Source organism: Pundamilia nyererei, unplaced genomic scaffold (genome assembly GCF_000239375.1).
Source record: "Pundamilia nyererei isolate P.nyererei 1_Seehausen unplaced genomic scaffold, PunNye1.0 scaffold00009, whole genome shotgun sequence".
In the NCBI taxonomy this organism is placed as follows: domain Eukaryota; kingdom Metazoa; phylum Chordata; class Actinopteri; order Cichliformes; family Cichlidae; genus Pundamilia; species Pundamilia nyererei.
In genome coordinates, this window is record NW_005187410.1 from 5,754,254 (window position 1) to 5,772,572 (window position 18,319).

General features: G+C 41.6%; 2 protein-coding genes across 2 annotated transcripts in view; both read left to right on the forward strand.

Moving 5' to 3' along the window:
* LOC102204640 (multidrug resistance-associated protein 4) overlaps positions 1–18,319 on the forward strand; it is an 82,302-nt gene that overhangs the window by 41,433 nt on the left and 22,550 nt on the right. The gene's annotated exons all lie outside the window — the stretch shown is intronic.
* sox21b (SRY-box transcription factor 21b) lies at positions 15,937–18,169 on the forward strand. The gene is made up of 2 exons (XM_005723552.1): positions 15,937–16,168; positions 16,339–18,169. The coding sequence occupies exon 2, from the start codon at positions 16,356–16,358 to the stop codon at positions 17,100–17,102; it is 747 nt and encodes a 248-aa protein (XP_005723609.1). The 5' UTR covers positions 15,937–16,168; positions 16,339–16,355; the 3' UTR covers positions 17,103–18,169.

An 18,319-nucleotide genomic window follows, 5' to 3' on the forward strand; every position in this document is an offset into this window, starting at 1 on the left:
GAGGCAGCTGCCAGGTGGAGGATAGCACACTGCATGTTTATGAATAGAAATCATTACAGGGACTGGGGAGCATACCGGCATGGACCAGTGACACAGAACTTTTTTATCGTCTACCCAGTGCACAGTGCAGCACTTAAAAGTTCATGTTCCGAAATATTTAGTACAGTACCGCGTCACTTTATTTGTGGTCATTTGGAGCAGTGCTTGATTAGTGTTTTTAACTGAATGCTAATTACTTGAAGCCTTGACCTGAGTATGAGTCGTTCGTGCCATGCCGACACCTGAGGGGCCAGCTTTACCAGCAGTGCCACTGCTTCGCTCTTCCGCTCTACCTCTCAGCCTGTGCCTCTTATCAGATGAGCCACTTCAATTCATGTGTCAAACACCTCTTTGAGTGCAAATACAAATGTTCAGCAGCTTTTAAGAGGCAGAAGTGCTGTTTGTGGCTGTGTTTGACAAGGGAGGAAGTGTTTCTGGCCCGTTTGGGAACCCTAGCTAATTCTACCTTTGACTTGCCCGTTGTTGTCTTTGAGCCCCTTTCGCTCTCTGCTCCTCTGGCTGGCTGAGAGTTAGGGATTCATCTTAAAACCTCCCCTTTGTCTGACAGACCGTGGAGTCAGCAGTTATTCTTCAACTGGCGACTTTCAGTGCTTGGTGGTGAAAGAGATGAAGCTGAAACACAAAGGCAAATTAAGGGTACAAAAACACTCGCTATTGTTCCATTGTTGAGGGTCACAAATCGTCAAGTAAAAGCAACACAGCGTGGTTGAAATGTATTCGCCTTCATCCCTTTCCCCCCTCCCTCCCATCTCCTCTCTTTATATTCATTAGATTCATTATAGGCCACAAAGGACTGCCAACAAAACAGCTTGTGATTTTAGTTGAATTCATCCCCCTCTGAGGCCTGCAGGGAAATTAAAGTAGGTGACTATCACTAGAGGGGGAGCAGGCTTGACACATCTGAAGCTTTCAGTGATGCTAATAGCCAAGCGTATCCAAAATACACAGGAGCTGACCTCAAACAGATTGTGGGGGTTTAAAATCATTAGTTTGCAAATGAAGCAAAAGTACATTGGATCTATGGAAGAATCAGCCCACTCTGAACCTTTGATTAGTGTTTGTCAACTCCCCTTTCTCTTCATACTCCCCCGCCCACTTGCAATCCAGAAATTAATAAAGGAGACATAGCGACACTTTAGAGAGAAGCGCTTGCATCTCCAGCACCTGTTAAACAAATGCACTTAAGGCAGGAATCAAATTCCAGGCAGGTTTAAATTGGTGTAAAATCTTCATTTAGATGATGTCCCCAGGGCCTGCTTATTACTTGAGATTTATATAGCATTAGTTCTGCCTCGCAAATGTGGTGCACCATTCCACCTCAGTGAAATATGAAGAGGTTTGATAAAAAGCTACAACAGCTTCTCTCATTAAAAAAAACCTAAACCCTTTAAAGATTCATTAATTTAACTTGTGGCACGCAGCTCTGACATGCAGAGTTCTGTGCTTGTGCCCTTGAGCGCAGAATGTTATACAGTGTGCGAGATGCTGCTGTGGCTCATCGGCGTAGGTCTTTAAGAACAGGGCGCGCTGATAAAGTAGGCTACCTGCAACACGAAATACACCTCGCTGCATTTCAGCGGTTCATTTTGAACCGTGTTCCGTTGCTGGAAGAAAGCTAAATCTAAAGAATTCCTGTAAGATTCTTTGCACCTGTTGTCTTTTGGAAATCTGCAGTTGGTTCCGCTTGGTATCATGTCATGTTGCTGAGAGTGGCACACATCGTAGTGAAGGCTGGAACCTGGAAGGAAGCGACGACAAAGGCATTTCATTTGGAGCAGTACCCCTATTGAGTATGTCTGTTTCATTCAGCAATCTGTTTTGTTCTCCATCTCTTTCAATTTGTTTACATTTGGCCCCTACTGGAGAGGGACAGTCTATTGATTTATTGTCCCTGTTTCCTGAGAGTGGCGTTAAGAGTGCACAAGGCCCCCCGTCCTCAGGCCCTGCTCTCGCATTGTGTCGCCTCGTTGCTGGCTTCTGTTACCGAGACAGGCCAGCGAAAGGCCCTACCCAAGCATCACAAGGACCTCACAAGGAAAAAAAAAGCCTCAGCCGCACGAAGGCCTGAGAGACAGCGCCGCTGCACAATGTAGCTTCGTCTGAATAGCAAGCGCTGTGGGGATGTTTGCCGCCCACAGAGGGCTTTTTGTCATCCTCGGTTTTCACTGAAACTGTTTCAGTTTTTAGGTGAGATCTCTTTTAAATATTTTTATATTTACACAATTTTATTAGCATGCAATTATTTTATGTATGTATATATATATATGAAGGAGAGATATAAATGGCACTTTCCCCCCATTTTTTTCTTCTATCAGTGTGCTTCGCAATCATGTCCTGTGACATCTCTCTTTTTTGTGCGCGGATGCTTTTCCATGAAAAGCACCTGTCTGAAATTCTACAGAACAATTTATACGAGTGAAAAGAATCATTCCAGATGAAAGTTGAAAACGCTTTTGTAAAAATGGCCTTTCACCGGTCTCGCTTGAAGATAAACAATTTCCCATGAATATATGGCTGGGCCCGCTATCTATCACAAAAATCAGACTGTGTCCCATACTGAGCCTATTGTAGTCTATTAAAAGGAATCCTTCCCTGTGGCAACCATTTTGCAGGTTTCAAGTAGATAAATGCCTTCCAAGAGGGATAAGAATGCATTTCTACAAAACTGCATTAAAGAGTAATGTTTGTCAACTACTCCGATAAAAACTTCACAGTCACAATTCTTTTTAGAGGCTGCAAATGCATTGGGAATGTGTAAAGCTGATTGGTCTGGGGAGGCTGCCTACAGGTTAGCAGGCCTCATTTCCAATCTCTGACAGCAATATGTGTCGCCGTGCGCTTCATCCCGATTGCTCATGTTGAACACAAACCATGGTCACTCTATATATGGAAATCTCTGTCTTCAGGGCGAAAAAAAATTAAAAAGGTGAGATTGGCACTTTAACCTCCATGCCCCCCTGAAAATATGTTTTAGTCTGATACATTATACTACTGCGAATTATTTATCAAGAAGATACAAGCTTGATATTTCAAAAAAATAATGAGATGTTGAGGTGGCAGCTGGAATGTTCTGGTCCAGCGAGCAGCATCTATGAATCGGGGGAAATGAAGTAAATATGGCAGGCTGGGACACACCATGTGCTGAATGCGAAAGAGTGGAATGCGGTGTTTAGGTGGCAATGGCCCAAAACTTGAAATCTACCCTTTGTGGCTGCCTTCTCCAAGGAATAGTCATAGTTAATATTACGAATTCAGTGTTTTAAAAGAAATGCTCATATGAGGAATCGCCCATTAAAGCTCACTTCTCACCAAAATCAGATGTGTTAAGAAACGAAATTTGAATATCTGTTTCATGAAGGTTTTTTTCCTTTTTGTGTTTATCAGACAGCTCGAAAGACGACGAGTCTAGAATCTATCAGGTAAGAAAAAAAAAGAAGCAAGTGTCGTGCTAAGTTGAATTGAAAGAGCTCACCTGTCGAAACGCTGCGTTCAGAGAACAAGTCATCCGATTATTGCAGTTCATAAAGCGCGATTCAAGGGAGGGGGGGATCCATTCATTCACTTTGAATACAGTTGAAGTGTGTTTCTCCGCAGATGAATGTCATTTGACAGGACAAAACAGAGAAAGTCTGTGTGTGTTACTGCGAATCCTGACAGCCCCTTGTGCTTTGATGAACGCTGCAATCAAGGTGAACCATGACTTGACGGATTCTTTTAAGGCTCAGCAACATGTTTTTCTCGATAAGCTATTCGAGCCCAAACAATGACGTTTAAAGCTCAGGTATGAGTTTAGAGAGAGCATTTTGCTCAAAAATCATTTATAAAATCCTTCTCCGTGATCTCCGTGGTGTAAGATTGTTAATAAAATGTGAACTAGCTGAATATTAAGATAAGATTTGATTCACAGTCAAGACACACGTCACACTTGTAACGAGTGTTTGAACTTGCTAACTAAATCAAATCAAATCAAATCACAAGAAAGAAAGTGTTTTATTTCAGCGCTCTCCCCCATCTCTTCTGCTCCCCGCCCCAAACTCTTGTCTTTGTTTTGAATTATTTCATCCTCTCAGAACATCCCGTTGCTTTTCAGGGCCCCTTTTGTTCTTGGTGAAGGGGTCTTTTATTTGGGAGAAATCTCCCATCTCAGACCAGCGCTTTGCCTTGATGCAGATCTTCATTAATCTCCAGGGCCACTGCGGGCTCTACAGCAGCCAGCCGTTTTGATGGGAATTGAATTTGATACCGTATTGTGGCTTGTATGGAAGCTAACAATGGGCTGTGTTCCTTCCTGTGTCTGTGCACAATCAGAGAGACCCAATTAAATAATTTGGTACAATAAAAGGGGAACAAAAGGATACCCAGGCATAAAGTGAGGGCTCCAACATTTGCATTCTACCTATTTCTGTATCATGTTAATTAATTCGCTTTGAAACCACGAAGGGAGGCACAATGGAAAAACAGTGCTACAACAGTTATATTCAGGTGACATGCTAAATCAACATTGTACAATAGGAAAATTCACTTCTTTCTTATTCATTTATTTTCACAAAAAGGTTCTTTATTTGATCACTTGTGATATTTTGATATTGGAAATTTATTTTTTCACATGGCACTGCACATATATATTTAATTTCCTACAATATACGATAAATTAGAAAAGGCTCTCCTCCGACTCAGATAAAAAACACAACTTTTGTTTAAATAGGATTATTTTGCATCTAAAATGCTCTTACCTGCTCTTAATTAACAACGTGTGAATTGTGCGACATATAACTGCTTTTGTTGATGGTAATATATCATATTCAATGAAGGGTAAATGAATTATCCACGAGTGGCCCCGTGATAAGGGGTGATGGGACCCATATGGAGCTGTCAGTGGACTGCTGGTGGGCTCTCCTAGCCCAGCCACTGTAATTGAAAGAAATGAGCCATGGAGCTGACACATTAGCAGTCTCCCCAGAGATGGACCACACAGTCCACGCACACACATGCACACACAAATGGACACACATACACTGGCTTACTTTTTATGTATCATCTACACAGACTCTGCCTCCCTGGAAGTGTAACCCAGACAATGTCAGCCTAGTTGGCGCAGGGCAGTTGCCCTACTGTAACTGAGACAGGGTGTAAGATTGGGTAGGTCTCCGTCTGGGTTAAGGGGATAATGAGAAACTGCCCTGCAGTGAGTTAATCAGCTCATCGCTCTCCCAGCACTGCCATTTATTTGCTGTTTATTCCCCAGCACAGGGCCCCCAGGGGGAGGCCTGTCTGTGAGGCAGCACCTGCAGCTTCCCCGACGCTTGATTTAGTGCTGTAAATGCTGCTTGTGGGCCAGATTACGCTGGACAGTGATCAAACCCTATTTGCACTCTGATTAGACAAACTGCTCCCTGCACTGACCAGGCTGAAGCAATTCTCCTTTAGCAATTTTATATTGCTGCCCTGTGTAAAAATGATTAACACTGCCTGAATGAATGTGGCAGCACATTCACCACAGCCGTATTACTGCCCAGCCCTGATTCTGAACCGAGCATCTGCATTACTGCTAACCATCAGCCGACTGCTACAACAACATATCTGATATTTATCTGCTTAACCACACAAGTTTCACTGTTTTTGTATGATTAGGTGGGACTGGATTATTACCATCTCCTAATAGCTCTCAGATAATTACGGTATATATACATACATATCACATACTATTATAATTGTTATTAAATAGCAAACTGAGCGTGCATAATAAAATGACAGCTTTGTGAAATATACTTTATGTTTATGTTTTTATGGCTAATAAGAGAACAACAATGGAATTCTGAGGACATCAGCACACGCAAACACAGTATGCTTTGTAAGTGGTAATGATTATCACATGTTATTAGTGTTTTATTGTTGATAAATTATTTATTACTGCTCTCTGAGCCTGTCTCCTTTCATAGGCTGAAGTCGTCAGCATCTGAGAGACCTGCACAAGGTGTCCTTTAGTGTTATGGTGCAATGATGAGACCTGTCTCTCTCCCAGCTAGTTACATATCAACGTGTCATCAGGAACCTTTGGCTTCACGTTTTAAAGCACTTCCTAAACCTAAAAAAGACATTTTTGTGCCCAATTTTTTGAATGCGTTAGGACACAGATTGCACCCCCTACCTGCCTACTAAGATCCTCTTTGGAATAAGTATTACATGCAGTTTCAGCTTTGCAAGAAAAAACAGTCAGATATTGCTCACAGTTGATTTCAAAACCAATTATCAATGAAGGCATATTAATAATTATAATTCCATTGTTTAACTACAAAATAGCTAATGACTAAAGTTTAGTTAACTATAAATTTAGCATCTGTTATCACTCATTTTAAACTGGTAATAAACTAAAATACCAGCCTAAGCCTAGAAAAAGCAGCATGTTCTGCTTTGGGTTATAAATAAACTTTGAAAAAAATTAAAATACAACTAATTAAAAAGAAGAGAAGTTGCTGTGAACCAATTGAGGCTATGCTCATGTTGGTCAAGTTATATGAGTCATTATTTATGATATTTTTTATCATTCTTCCTACCCTCAATGTGTACATATGAGCACACATATGAACACACTCACATATGTGTGCACTTACTTCTAAGAACAGACAATACATCCTGTAACCTTCAAAGGTATTGTATAGAGAGAAGGTCTCCTATTCCTATTAGAATGGAAGGCACTCCACCTTGGTCATTGTACAGCATATTTTCATGCTTTAGTGCTGGACAAAGCCTGCTCTTTCCACCAAATGATCAGACCATCTTAAATGTTTACACAATGCACCTGAGACTGAATGGGAACCTGTGTAGTGCACTGGCAAGGTCTCATTCATTTCATTCTGTGCAGATGTCGTTTTCTGATCTGCTCTTTTTACCCTGATCCTCCCTCGGACTTTTTCCTCGTCATCTTTCGTATTTATTGTATTACCACAACCCAACGCAAGACCCATTTAGGACTGTGCTTGAGCGACTGGCAAGCGCACTGAGGCAAAGGGGTATTATTGTGAAGGAAATGTACAGTATAAACAGCTGAAAAGAATAGATTGCAATGCTCATAATGGAATCTGAAAGCTTTCATTTTCCCCCTCATTGTCTCTCCTTCCTTCTCTAAACAACCTTCCTCTTTCCAGCTATCGGAGCAAAGTTCTCCTCGAGAAAATGAAGTGCATTCATGCATCGTGAAAGAGGCTTTTAAGGTTGAGTACAGCTCAAACAAAAAGGAAGGTGAGCTACGGCTGGCCCGGGTATGACTCAATCTTTGTAACCTTGCTGTGCATAATTTAAGAATCGTGATGAAATGAATGGAGCTGGCTATGAAGCGCATCCATCCCACAATGCTGGGAGTCTTATTGGTATTCATTAGCACTTTTTGTCTGGGTTGCTTAAGTGACACAAGATGTTGTACGTTTTGTGGAAATTTTCTACATAATTAAACTCGAGCATTCAAAGCTGCTGATAGATTTCAACTGGCGAACAAACCGAGGTAGAACCAACGCTGTGTATGTTTTATTTCTTTTTTCCAAAGACATCTTTCTTGAAAATAATCTCATTGTGCTTTTATTGATTTGGAATGCCAAACTGATATACATCTTAAAGATTAATGTATGCTTACGATAAGATACAAAGAGCATTTTTTCCCTTAGCTGTCAAGCTCCCTCCCATTGCTCCTGGGCCCTTTCTCTCTTCATTTTGCTAACTGGCGCTCAAAGCTTCTCCTCCGCTGACCAAGCATCAGCTTCCCCACGCTGATAAATGGGCTTCTTTGAATTGATGGCAGGCTGGAGGAAAAAGAGATAATCCTAGATAATGTGGACACAGTTTTCATTTCTTGTCACCCAATTAAACTGCAATTATCCCACTCGCAGGAGAGGAGAAAAGTGGAAAGAATGGCTAAAGAATGGGTAAGCGAGGCTCCCTGGGACACTTTCTACCAGACACATTAGCCCAGATTTGCTCCATTCTGATAAAAGAAACCCATTTCTTGCACTTGGCAGTGCGCAGTGAGTGGCAAACCAGCTGCAACCTGGGGTTTAGAAAAGAATGCCTGTATAATGTTTGTGCCATGCCTCAAAGTGGTTGAGAAGAAACAGATCAGAACATATACAGGTTGTTGCCACATTAAAGCAGCGTGGCGTTTGTGTGGCGCTACATGTGTCTTTAGCTGCAGACACCAAGGTTTTATCCCTCAACAGCCCATATGGAGTTTATATATTGTTATTATGCTAATGTACGAGACACGTTGTCAAAAGGGACAAAAGTGTGCATTTCGTGAAACCTTTGTCATGGCTGACCAATGCAAGAACCCTGGAGTTGACTACACAGGGGTTCAAAAACCTTCAAACAGTCTTTCAGCATATCCAAAAGTGCTTTAACCGAGAGCTTGTGTGCGCCCACTGTTCCCGCAAGAATCGACCGCTGCTTTTAAAAAAGGGACGCTTCCTCTGTGAATTGTTTGCCTCCAGATGAATCGAGGCTGGGTGAAACTCTCCCCTGGCACAAAATCTAAGAAGTAAATGAATGTCTTTTGTAATTACTGTTCCTCTTAGTAATTATCACACAGGACAATTTATGGATTAACATATTGATTTCACTTGACCCTTGGCAAGGCTTAATTTGAGCAGAGAGGTTACTTTCGGCTTGTGCTGCCAAACGCAAACACCCCTGAGGGCCCCTGGTGGAGCTTTGCTCTTTAGGCATGTCACATCATCTTTAGCAAACATCCCAAAGGGACGATGATCTGACTCTCGCAGGGTCCCACTCTTTGGTTCTGGTATCTCACTTTATTTATTTTAGCCAAACATTTAAAAAGAAAAAAGAAAAAGGAAAAAAAGCGCAAGTGAAAAACTAAGAGGAGCATTGGTAAGAGTAATTCATTAATCTTCATGCAGGCGATTAGCTGCTTTGAAGTCTTTGATTTTGAAAAGCCACGTTCCTTGCTTTACTATCCCTCCCTCACAGGCTGTTTAGATAAACATTGGAAATAAACAGATTAGTTAAAATCATTAGGCAAACATCTTAACACGCTAACACAGGCTGTCTGCTTTGGATTGCTGATAAGTGGAAGCCCTTCTGCAGTGGCATCGAATGATGCTGTCGCGTGCGCTGCGTGCGCTGGATCGGCGCTGTGGCGGCGGTGCGTTGCTGATTATGGAGAGGGGAGAATACTCTGTCAAAATATGATCAATATTTCCTATAAGTGCCTCCGCTGCTCTGCATGAGTAATGGCCTGATTAAGCGTGCAGCACGAGAGAGGCTAGTGTGAATGCAGCCTCTCCACTGCTGTGTCCATCAAATAATGAGATCACCTGAGACAGCCACTGTCACACACACACACACACACACACACACTGAACAGAACATGCTGACGGGACACTTACCCTCTCATTGATCATACTGTCATTCAAGCCAGTGCTTAGGAAGAACACGTGCACACAGATGACTTTTGCACACACAGACACACGCACAAACATATTTGGAAACAAACAAACAAACAAAAAAACTGCGCAGGTATCGCTAATCTTTCCATGTGTTTTGTGTCTGGAACAAACGGCTCTTACTGCAGTTGCTCGAATGGCCACATGACAACACCTCTACAAAGTGCTCACCGAGAGAGAAAGAGATGCGATGTTCAGCCGCAACACTGAGCCATCTGCAGGAAGTTGGTTTCGCTCTCGTGAAAAGTGGGACTCCTTTTTCTCTCTCAGTGACACGGTTATTATCTTGGTCACTTAATCTCCTCAAATAAGATTGATTTCTCCTTTCAAGCTGTGTTAGAGTGCCTCTGTCAGAAGGCGCTCGGGCCATGGGAACCATAGAGTTCCAGTGCATCCTCACAATTTTCCCATTTGATGGAGGTCACAGTCACCCTGCCTGTTTCTTTGACGTAACGATGAGTCGACGCACAAAGGCTCTTTCATTGTTACAAGTGATGGAGAAAGGCACGGCTATGTGCACAATACGCGACAGGAAAGGATGCAGCGCTTTGAGCGTGTCATACAAATGCAAACAGGCACTCTGAAACTGACAGCTAATTATATACAAAGATAATAATCACCAAACTGTCAGTAATGTGATCACAAAAGAAGGAAAAGAAAAACTTTTGCTACGTATTTCTCTCACATTAATCGGTAGTTTAGGGGTAATTAAGGTGTAGATCCAAAATGGAAGTAACATCAAGAATTTAGTTAGTGCTACAAATGTTCGGGTGATTGAGAATCCTCAAAAATTCTTATACATATATAATATATTTAACTCTTACATTCGCCAGAATATATATTCATTCACAGCACTGTTTGGTCTCTGTCAAGGTCAGTCTTCAGCTCAAGCTTAGTTAAGTCATCTGCTTTTGTTTTTTTCTCTCTTTGGGTTATTTTTACTTATTCTACCTATCTTATTCTTCTCATAAATGACTTTTAGTGGAAATTTTCAAGTATAATGACGTATAGAAAAGGGTAAAAAAAAAAAATCACAGAAGGTCATTTTTAATAGGCAACCTGTGAATACTTTGAACAGTTTCGCAGTTTGATGTGATCACATTTAACTTTCGCTTTTCTTCTTTACAGACCCGCGTGTAAAAAAGCATTTAAAAGTATACATAAATCTTGACCTTTGACTTTTCACAGTTTTTACCTTTTGTTTATTCAGTTCAGATGAGCACAAATCAATAGATTCATTCTTTGCATCCCATTCAGAACATCAAGCAAGGTGGTTCATCAAGTCAAAGGTAATTAATAAGCTGGACTCAATAAGCTGCCAACTTTTACGCGAGTGTCTTTGACACTGTGTGCGGTGTTAAAGATGAACGAGTCACCTTTTGGAATTTTTTTTTTCTTTTCCTCCCTCTGAAGGACGATGGGGCACTAGAAAAGCCCAAATAGCATGATACTGCGCTGCCACGGGTTCAAGGAGATTGGATCGCTTATTGTTTGCGGAGTGGCCTCAATTCAGCTCGGACATAAAGAGCGAGAGACTAGGAGAGGACTGAGAGAGCGCAGTCTTTGTGGGGCTGAAGGAAAAGGGTGGATAAAAAATTGCCTTGGTGCATCAGTTTTCTCTGATCCCAATTGGAACTATACGTGTATCTGAGAGATGAGCTATCTGTGGTGGGCTGTGCCACAAGCAGGCCTTTTCTTCCCTCTGTCTCTATGATGAGTTAGCAGGACCTGGAGTGATAAAGCTGATAGAAGGGCTGCTATCAGGTGGCAGTCTGGGTAATTACAACTCTCTATTTGGGGCTTTGCAGCGATGCTGTGGCGATAAGGGGAATATAATAAGGAAGAAAGGCCAGTGATAATGTATCCGCTAAATGGTTCAAAATAGTCTATCATTGGAAAAGTCATCTCATAGCCCCGAGGTAAGCAAGTATCTTTGGATATGAACCACGGGGCTCTGCCATAGAGAATACGTGGCAGGTTTAAGCTAAACATATACCCTGCGGGTGGGTGGCAGCAATCGCAGTTCAAAAATCTGACTTTTCACAAACGGTTGGATCGGCCGTTTTCTTTTTAATGATCCAGGAAGTCATTTGATTGCCGCTGCTATTTTGTTTGCCCCTCGGGGTGTGGAGATATTCTGCAGTGTGAGATTGCATATAATACTTTGACAAGCGGCGGTTTAAAGATGAAGGTCTTATCAGCCTGGCGGACTCCACATGCTTCTGTGTAGCCATTCTCCTTCCATAATGTGCTTTCAAAGTTTGTTGTAACTGTCAGTTGAGGTCCTCGAAGATTGAACTGACAATCACTCCCCGTTTTTCTTCCCTCTTTACCATCATTCAAGCTTTCACACACACACACACACACACACACACACTCTTGCGCACACACTCTCGCTCAGTCCTCAGGGCCATTTTGCCTGTTCAAGTCCCCAGTCTTTAATTTGTGTTCTATCTTGTATGGCTTTTTTATTGTGAATCACAGATTCCCTCACCAGGGATCATGACCACTATCAATAGTATTTTCACTAATGTGATTAAGTTAATACTGTGCTCTATGAGGGGATTATTTCTCAATTCCTCTTGATATGCGTAATATTTAGGTTGTGGTTGAGTAAATATTTTGGTTCTTCACCAAAATAATTCCCACTGAGACAAAGACACAAAATTCTGCCCTAAGGAGCAATAAAGACTGTATAATTAGAATGATTAAAGAACTGCACAACTAATTTGGCACTTATTGAATATATTTTGAGAACACAACCTTCAAAATAGGTCACATTTTCAAACCACAAAAAAATATTAACTTTATATTCACATTAATTATGCATTTATTCAGACATTCTGTGTGTGACTCATTTGAGGTGATGCTGAAGTCGGCATTGTCTCTTTACCAATCCTGTCATTATGTTGCCTTGCACTTAAGCATGTTTTCTACGTATTGTAAATGCTGTAAAGGAACCTCATTAGACAAAATGACTTCTAATCTAAACGCAATCACCTTTAAATAGTAATCAATGGGATCACTTTCAGCACTAAACTGTTTGTCATTAACACTTTATCAAAGGCTCACTTGAGATAAGACTCTGCGGCTAATGGCGTGCGATAGTGACAAATTGACTTTCAATGCTCTCCACATCACGGGGAAAACACTTTTGTCCTTCGCTGTATGTCACATTTATGCCTTAAAATTTGGGATTTTGTTGTCCTGTTTTCTTTTAGCGAGTGATTAGCAAAAAATGTGCAAAAATGATGAAGCGAGTTAACTGAAAATATCCAGTAATTATGTGTGTAACAGAATTATATTTCTCCATCCTTAAAGCGCCGCTTTTATGATAGCTATCGCGCTTTTAAATAGGTTTTAGCTAAATTAATGAAATATTTGGATCCTGATTTGTGCTCTTTATCTGCACACTTAAATCCTTAATCTGAAAATCATCTGTAAAAAAAAAACCCAAAAGTGGAGCAGTTGTCATGAGCGTGTAGGGGTAAATAAAGATCATCTCAGCACAGTCGAAATGACTACCTTTCGCTGTGGAGGTGTACGCTTCTCTCTTGGCTCGGTCTGCATGAAGCAGCCACGGCGGCAAAAAAAGGAAGGGGAAGATCCAGGCAGAGCTGTGATCAGACAAGCAGAAAGAAACCACATCAGGTACACAATCAGGAACCCTCCCTCTCCCTTTCTACAAACCTCCCCGATAATGAGCAAACTTTCATGTGACAGTAAATACTCCCCACTCTGGGGTTTGAAGTGGCAAACAGAAGATATTGTTGTTTACCCTCGCTTTTTCTCCCCCCCAGTCAAAGGAAAGCCATCAGATAGCAAGAGGTCAACTTGTGTTCCCTTGAAATCAATTTATTTTAAAGACCCGATTCCCCCTCCTTCCAGCTCCAATGGGAGAATAACAGTAAACACTTTGAAAAGTGGGAGGAGGTGAAGTGCACATCCTACAATATTCTTTATAGATGAGGGCTTTTTATGCAAACTGGGATTATCCAGGGATCCTCATCAAGTCTCTCCCCACAATTTGTTGTGCTTTCTCACAGACTTAGTGGAGTGTTGAGCAGAATAAACTGTTTGTCGCTATCGTGGAGATTCTTGCACCTCCAGGGGGTCCTATTTCAGAGTGATGGCTTTAGCACTTTAGAGTGAACTGTGCGCGATCTCCCCGGGTAGGAAAATGTCCCCATGGGCTTGTTGTTGCTGCTGTCTGCCTTCTATTTGCATGATATTTTTCTATTCACTCTTATCATCAATGTGCTGTGAGGTGGGAGTGCTGGCTCCGTCTCAGAGGCTGGACCCAGGCTTTATCGGCAGGTAATTCTCCCACTCTCACTAACTCATGTTGAATTATTTAAGTGTTCCTTCTAGGACCCAAGCAGAGGTTAAAAAAAAGAAGAAGAAGCAGGGGGGGAAACACAGACTGGAGTGTTTACTGTTGTTGTTATATTATTATTATTATTTTAGATATGAATTCCATTACAAATTGAATAAATTAATGTTGTATCAATCTACAATATAATAAGCTCTTCTTTCAAACAGATAAAACAAATCCTGACATTTTTTTCTCAGCACACAACCTCCTTGGTGGCTGTACCTGCCCCGTTAAAGCAGGCCTCAAATCCGCAATATACATCATTAAAACAGAGGCCATAATTTATATATTTCCATGCAGTTAAATAACCCTAACAATAAAAGAGAACAGCAATGAGAAATTCATATAAATAAGTAAATAAGAAATCTCGAGGGGCCCAGTGACAGCAAGCATGTGTGCACATACTTACCTCTGCACGTCTAGAACTCCCAGCGAGAACTTTCCACTCGGGCTTCTACGTACAGTTTATAGAAAGGTTTGCACTTTGGTGTCACGAGAGGTTTACGCTCCTGTGGAGTGAGCGCGTGCAGCGCTTCGTTGCGGGAACGTTATCGAGGTGAATGACACGCGAACAAAAAAAAGGGGCGCGCGGTGCTGAGAGATGCTGCGAGCCAGCTTATAAGCAGCAGGTTTGTCTCTCATCTGGTCCCCGTTTCCGGCGCGGATCATCTTCACCTTGTCAGGTTTCGTACCTGAAACAAAAGAGCGATGCCTCAGTGAGCGTCTTCTCTCCGCGGTAATAAAACAACGCTAATCCTTGTAAAAAGAAATGTGAATAAGAAAAAAAAATCCTCATCTTCACTTTGGGTCTTTACTGATAACTTTCAATAATTTCCCGACATAATAATAATAATAATAATAATAATAATAATAATAATAATAATAATAATAATAATAATAATAATTCCACATTCTATATTGTGTAACTGGAGATTAAGCTGAACCGTTAAAAAAGGACAACACTAAGGTGAATTGAATTAAACTTCCGTTTATATCCTCATTTAAACGCTCGACCTACAGCCTAATTCCTCATTTATAATATTGTTCGATGCCGCTCTTCTATTTCCTTTTTTTTGTACACACACATACATATGTATATAATTATGTACAACAGAGAAGGTGCCAGAACAAGCCACTTAAACCTACAATTTGCTCAACAGGTCCTGCAGATAGCTGTAATTGCTTAGTTGAATATTCGACAACCTAATTTCAGTTGTTGATTCGCTGCCCTTGGGAAAGTCCTTTGAAGTGAAAGTGAAAAGGGGGATTTCAGGAAAGTAATTAATTTTCACCAAGCGCGATTAGAAACACTTCAGACCTCCTCAACATTTGCTTATTTACCACAAATACCGCAATATCAGAAAATTAAAGAAGACATTCTTTAGCTCTCGTGTCGTCTTGTGCTCGCGCTACTTATTTTTTTGTTTGAATGGCATTGCCACCCAAGGGGAAAGAGGGAAGGGAAAAGGGACAGCAGACGGAGTCACCGGTGAGGACGAAAGGTGAGAAAGTGGAGTGAGCTGGTTTGATTTGTCAAACGCACACATGAAACTGAGAGGAAGTGTCTACTGATACCTTTTAAATCAGTGAAAGCACGCGAGTTGTTTTTTTTAAACTATCTGATTTCAGAAATTCAATACAAGGTGAGAGTAAACGTCAACGAACATCTGTCTGCAGTCGCTTTCCACCCTAAACCTGACAGCATTATTAATTTTCACATGTGCTGCCGTCCTCAGGTATTTCAGGTACATCTCTTAAGTAGCCTACTTTTTCTTTAAAAAACTAAACACAAAGTTCTCATTAGAATAAAACTGTTGGGATGAAAAGATGAAACTACTGACCTTTAACACCGAGGACACACAGGTCTCATATAATACATAAAGATGTAAATACGAGATGCGTATAACATTTAAAATCAGGGTAGAATAAAAAAAACAGAAAAGAAAAAAAACTGTCCAGCAGTCGTCTGCGTGATCGCTGCAAGTGCGCATGCGCCAGCAGCACTTTCACTACCTGCCGCACAACCCCTGTATTTCACATGGAGCAGGCGGGAGTTACCATTCACTTGCGTGTATGCTGCTGCTGAGTGCTGGTTGACAGTCTCAGGCGACAAGAGGAAAGCAAGGCACAGTTTTTCTTTTGCTTCATCTTCTTCATCTTTACCAACGCCGTACCACTGCTGGATGGAACCATGAAGCAGGAAACACTGGAGCACTCTTAAGGACGCTGCCGTTTGTACTTTTCGCATGATAATCACCGGGGAGATGAAGAACTGAAGTGTTAAGTAAGTAAGCAAACGTACGAGCTGCAGTCTAAGTGAATCTTCATTTTAATGTCGTCCTGCTGACGCTGTCTGAATAAGCTCCTCTTTATAAAGTGCGTTTTGTTTTTTCTGTACTTAACTTGGAAGTTATCTATACTTTGTTTGATTTTTGTGCAATATTTTGCTTTCAGAGACAGTTTGTGCCAACATGTCTAAACCGATGGATCACGTTAAACGTCCGATGAATGCTTTCATGGTTTGGTCCAGAGCCCAGCGCAGAAAAATGGCTCAGGAGAACCCTAAAATGCACAACTCCGAGATCAGCAAGAGACTGGGAGCGGAGTGGAAACTTCTCACCGAGTCTGAGAAAAGGCCATTCATCGACGAAGCCAAACGGCTGAGAGCGATGCACATGAAGGAACACCCAGACTATAAATACAGACCGAGGCGGAAGCCCAAGACTCTGATGAAAAAAGACAAGTTTTCTTTCCCCGTGCCCTACAATCTCGGGGAGCACGACGCACTCAAAGTTAACGGGCTTTCCACTGGAGCACTTTCCGAGTCTATCATTGGGAACCCCGATAAGGCAGCAGCAGCTGCTGCGGCTGCGGCGGCCAGGGTATTCTTCAACCCCTCCATGTCCACGAACCCCTACTCATTTTTCGACCTGGGATCCAAGATGACCGAGCTTTCCCCACCTTCGTTTCCGTACGCTTCCCCTTTGGGTTACCCGCCGGGAGGCGCTACGGCTTTCACCGGGACTGGCAGTGTAGGTGGCGGGACGCACGCCCACACTCACTCACATCCGTCCCCGGGAAACCCAGGCTACATGATCCCGTGTAACTGTACGGCCTGGCCCTCAGCAGGACTCCAACCACCCTTAGCATACATTCTGCTCCCCGGGATGGGAAAACCTCAACTTGAACCGTACCCTGCATATGCTGCGGCATTATGATAGGCCCACTTTGGACATCTGAGAAAATGAAATGTGAAATCAAAACAAACAGAAAAAAAGCTATTCACGCAAGAGTTTTATTGTGCATGCACAAACCTGTACATGTGATGAAGTGCTCGTCGTCTCAGATATCACATGTGTATGTATATTGATTAATGCCTTTATCTAAGGTAATGCTTATTTAGAGAACTCTCTAATCTATTATTACCAAGCCATCACTTCACACAGCCACAAGGAAAAGGACTAAAAAGATGGCACACATGCACACAGTTGAGAGAGAGGTATAAAAGCAGTTTCCCCTTGTGAAAACTCATTTTTAAGGGTGTCCTGATCGATTTCTATCTTTTGCACCTGCCTGACTAACCAGTTTGGAATCAAGGGCAGCATATACAATGACCATGTTAAGGATCAAGGCATTTCCTCGCAAATAAGTTGCCGGAGGTTATAATTCACGGGTTAAGGGGAGTTGTTACAGCACTGTAAATGTGTACAGATAAAAATGACTTTAGTTTATTTGCCGTTATAGGCTTAGTGTTTGAGATAGGGCCAGGAAGCTACGTATTTCACTAGAAACCCGGTGTATATTTTGAGTTTTTAAACCGTTTTATAGATGTCTGTACTATTTATTGTTTAGTGGAATCTATGGTGAACCAGACGATTTTTTTTAAAAAAGTGAATGAGGCTAGTTCTGTATTATTTGCACATGAAACGTAGAGGATGTAATTTATTTTGAAGGTGATATTCAGTTTTAATGCTTTATAACTTTCGGGGTTTGATTCACCAAACCCCATTTTCTTTCTCTTGAAAAAAAAGTTCAGATTTGAAGATGCAGAAGAAGAAGAAGATTAAAAAAAGTTGCAGATGGAAGTTTATTTAGTGGGTTTATAATTTCCTGGATTCACCATTCTCCCACTCCTCGTATCATGTGCAGAAAAAAAAGACGTTTTTAACTAACTCTTATGGAATTTGTATGTTTTGTGTTTTCTTTAACCTCCGTTATGTACTTCAAACTATTGCTACTGTTCACTTGTTCAGCAAAGGACTACAATAAAGCGTATTCGGATTAAACGGAAGGGAATCGCGGCTGTAGTTCTTGATGAGATGAACAAGATTGTTATCTTTTCTTTTTCCTGCTCTTGCTCCTCAGTCCAGGTGAAGTGTAAGGTATCCTCCAAAGGCCGCTTTTGTCCGCGCATTGAATGGCATTACTAGGGGGG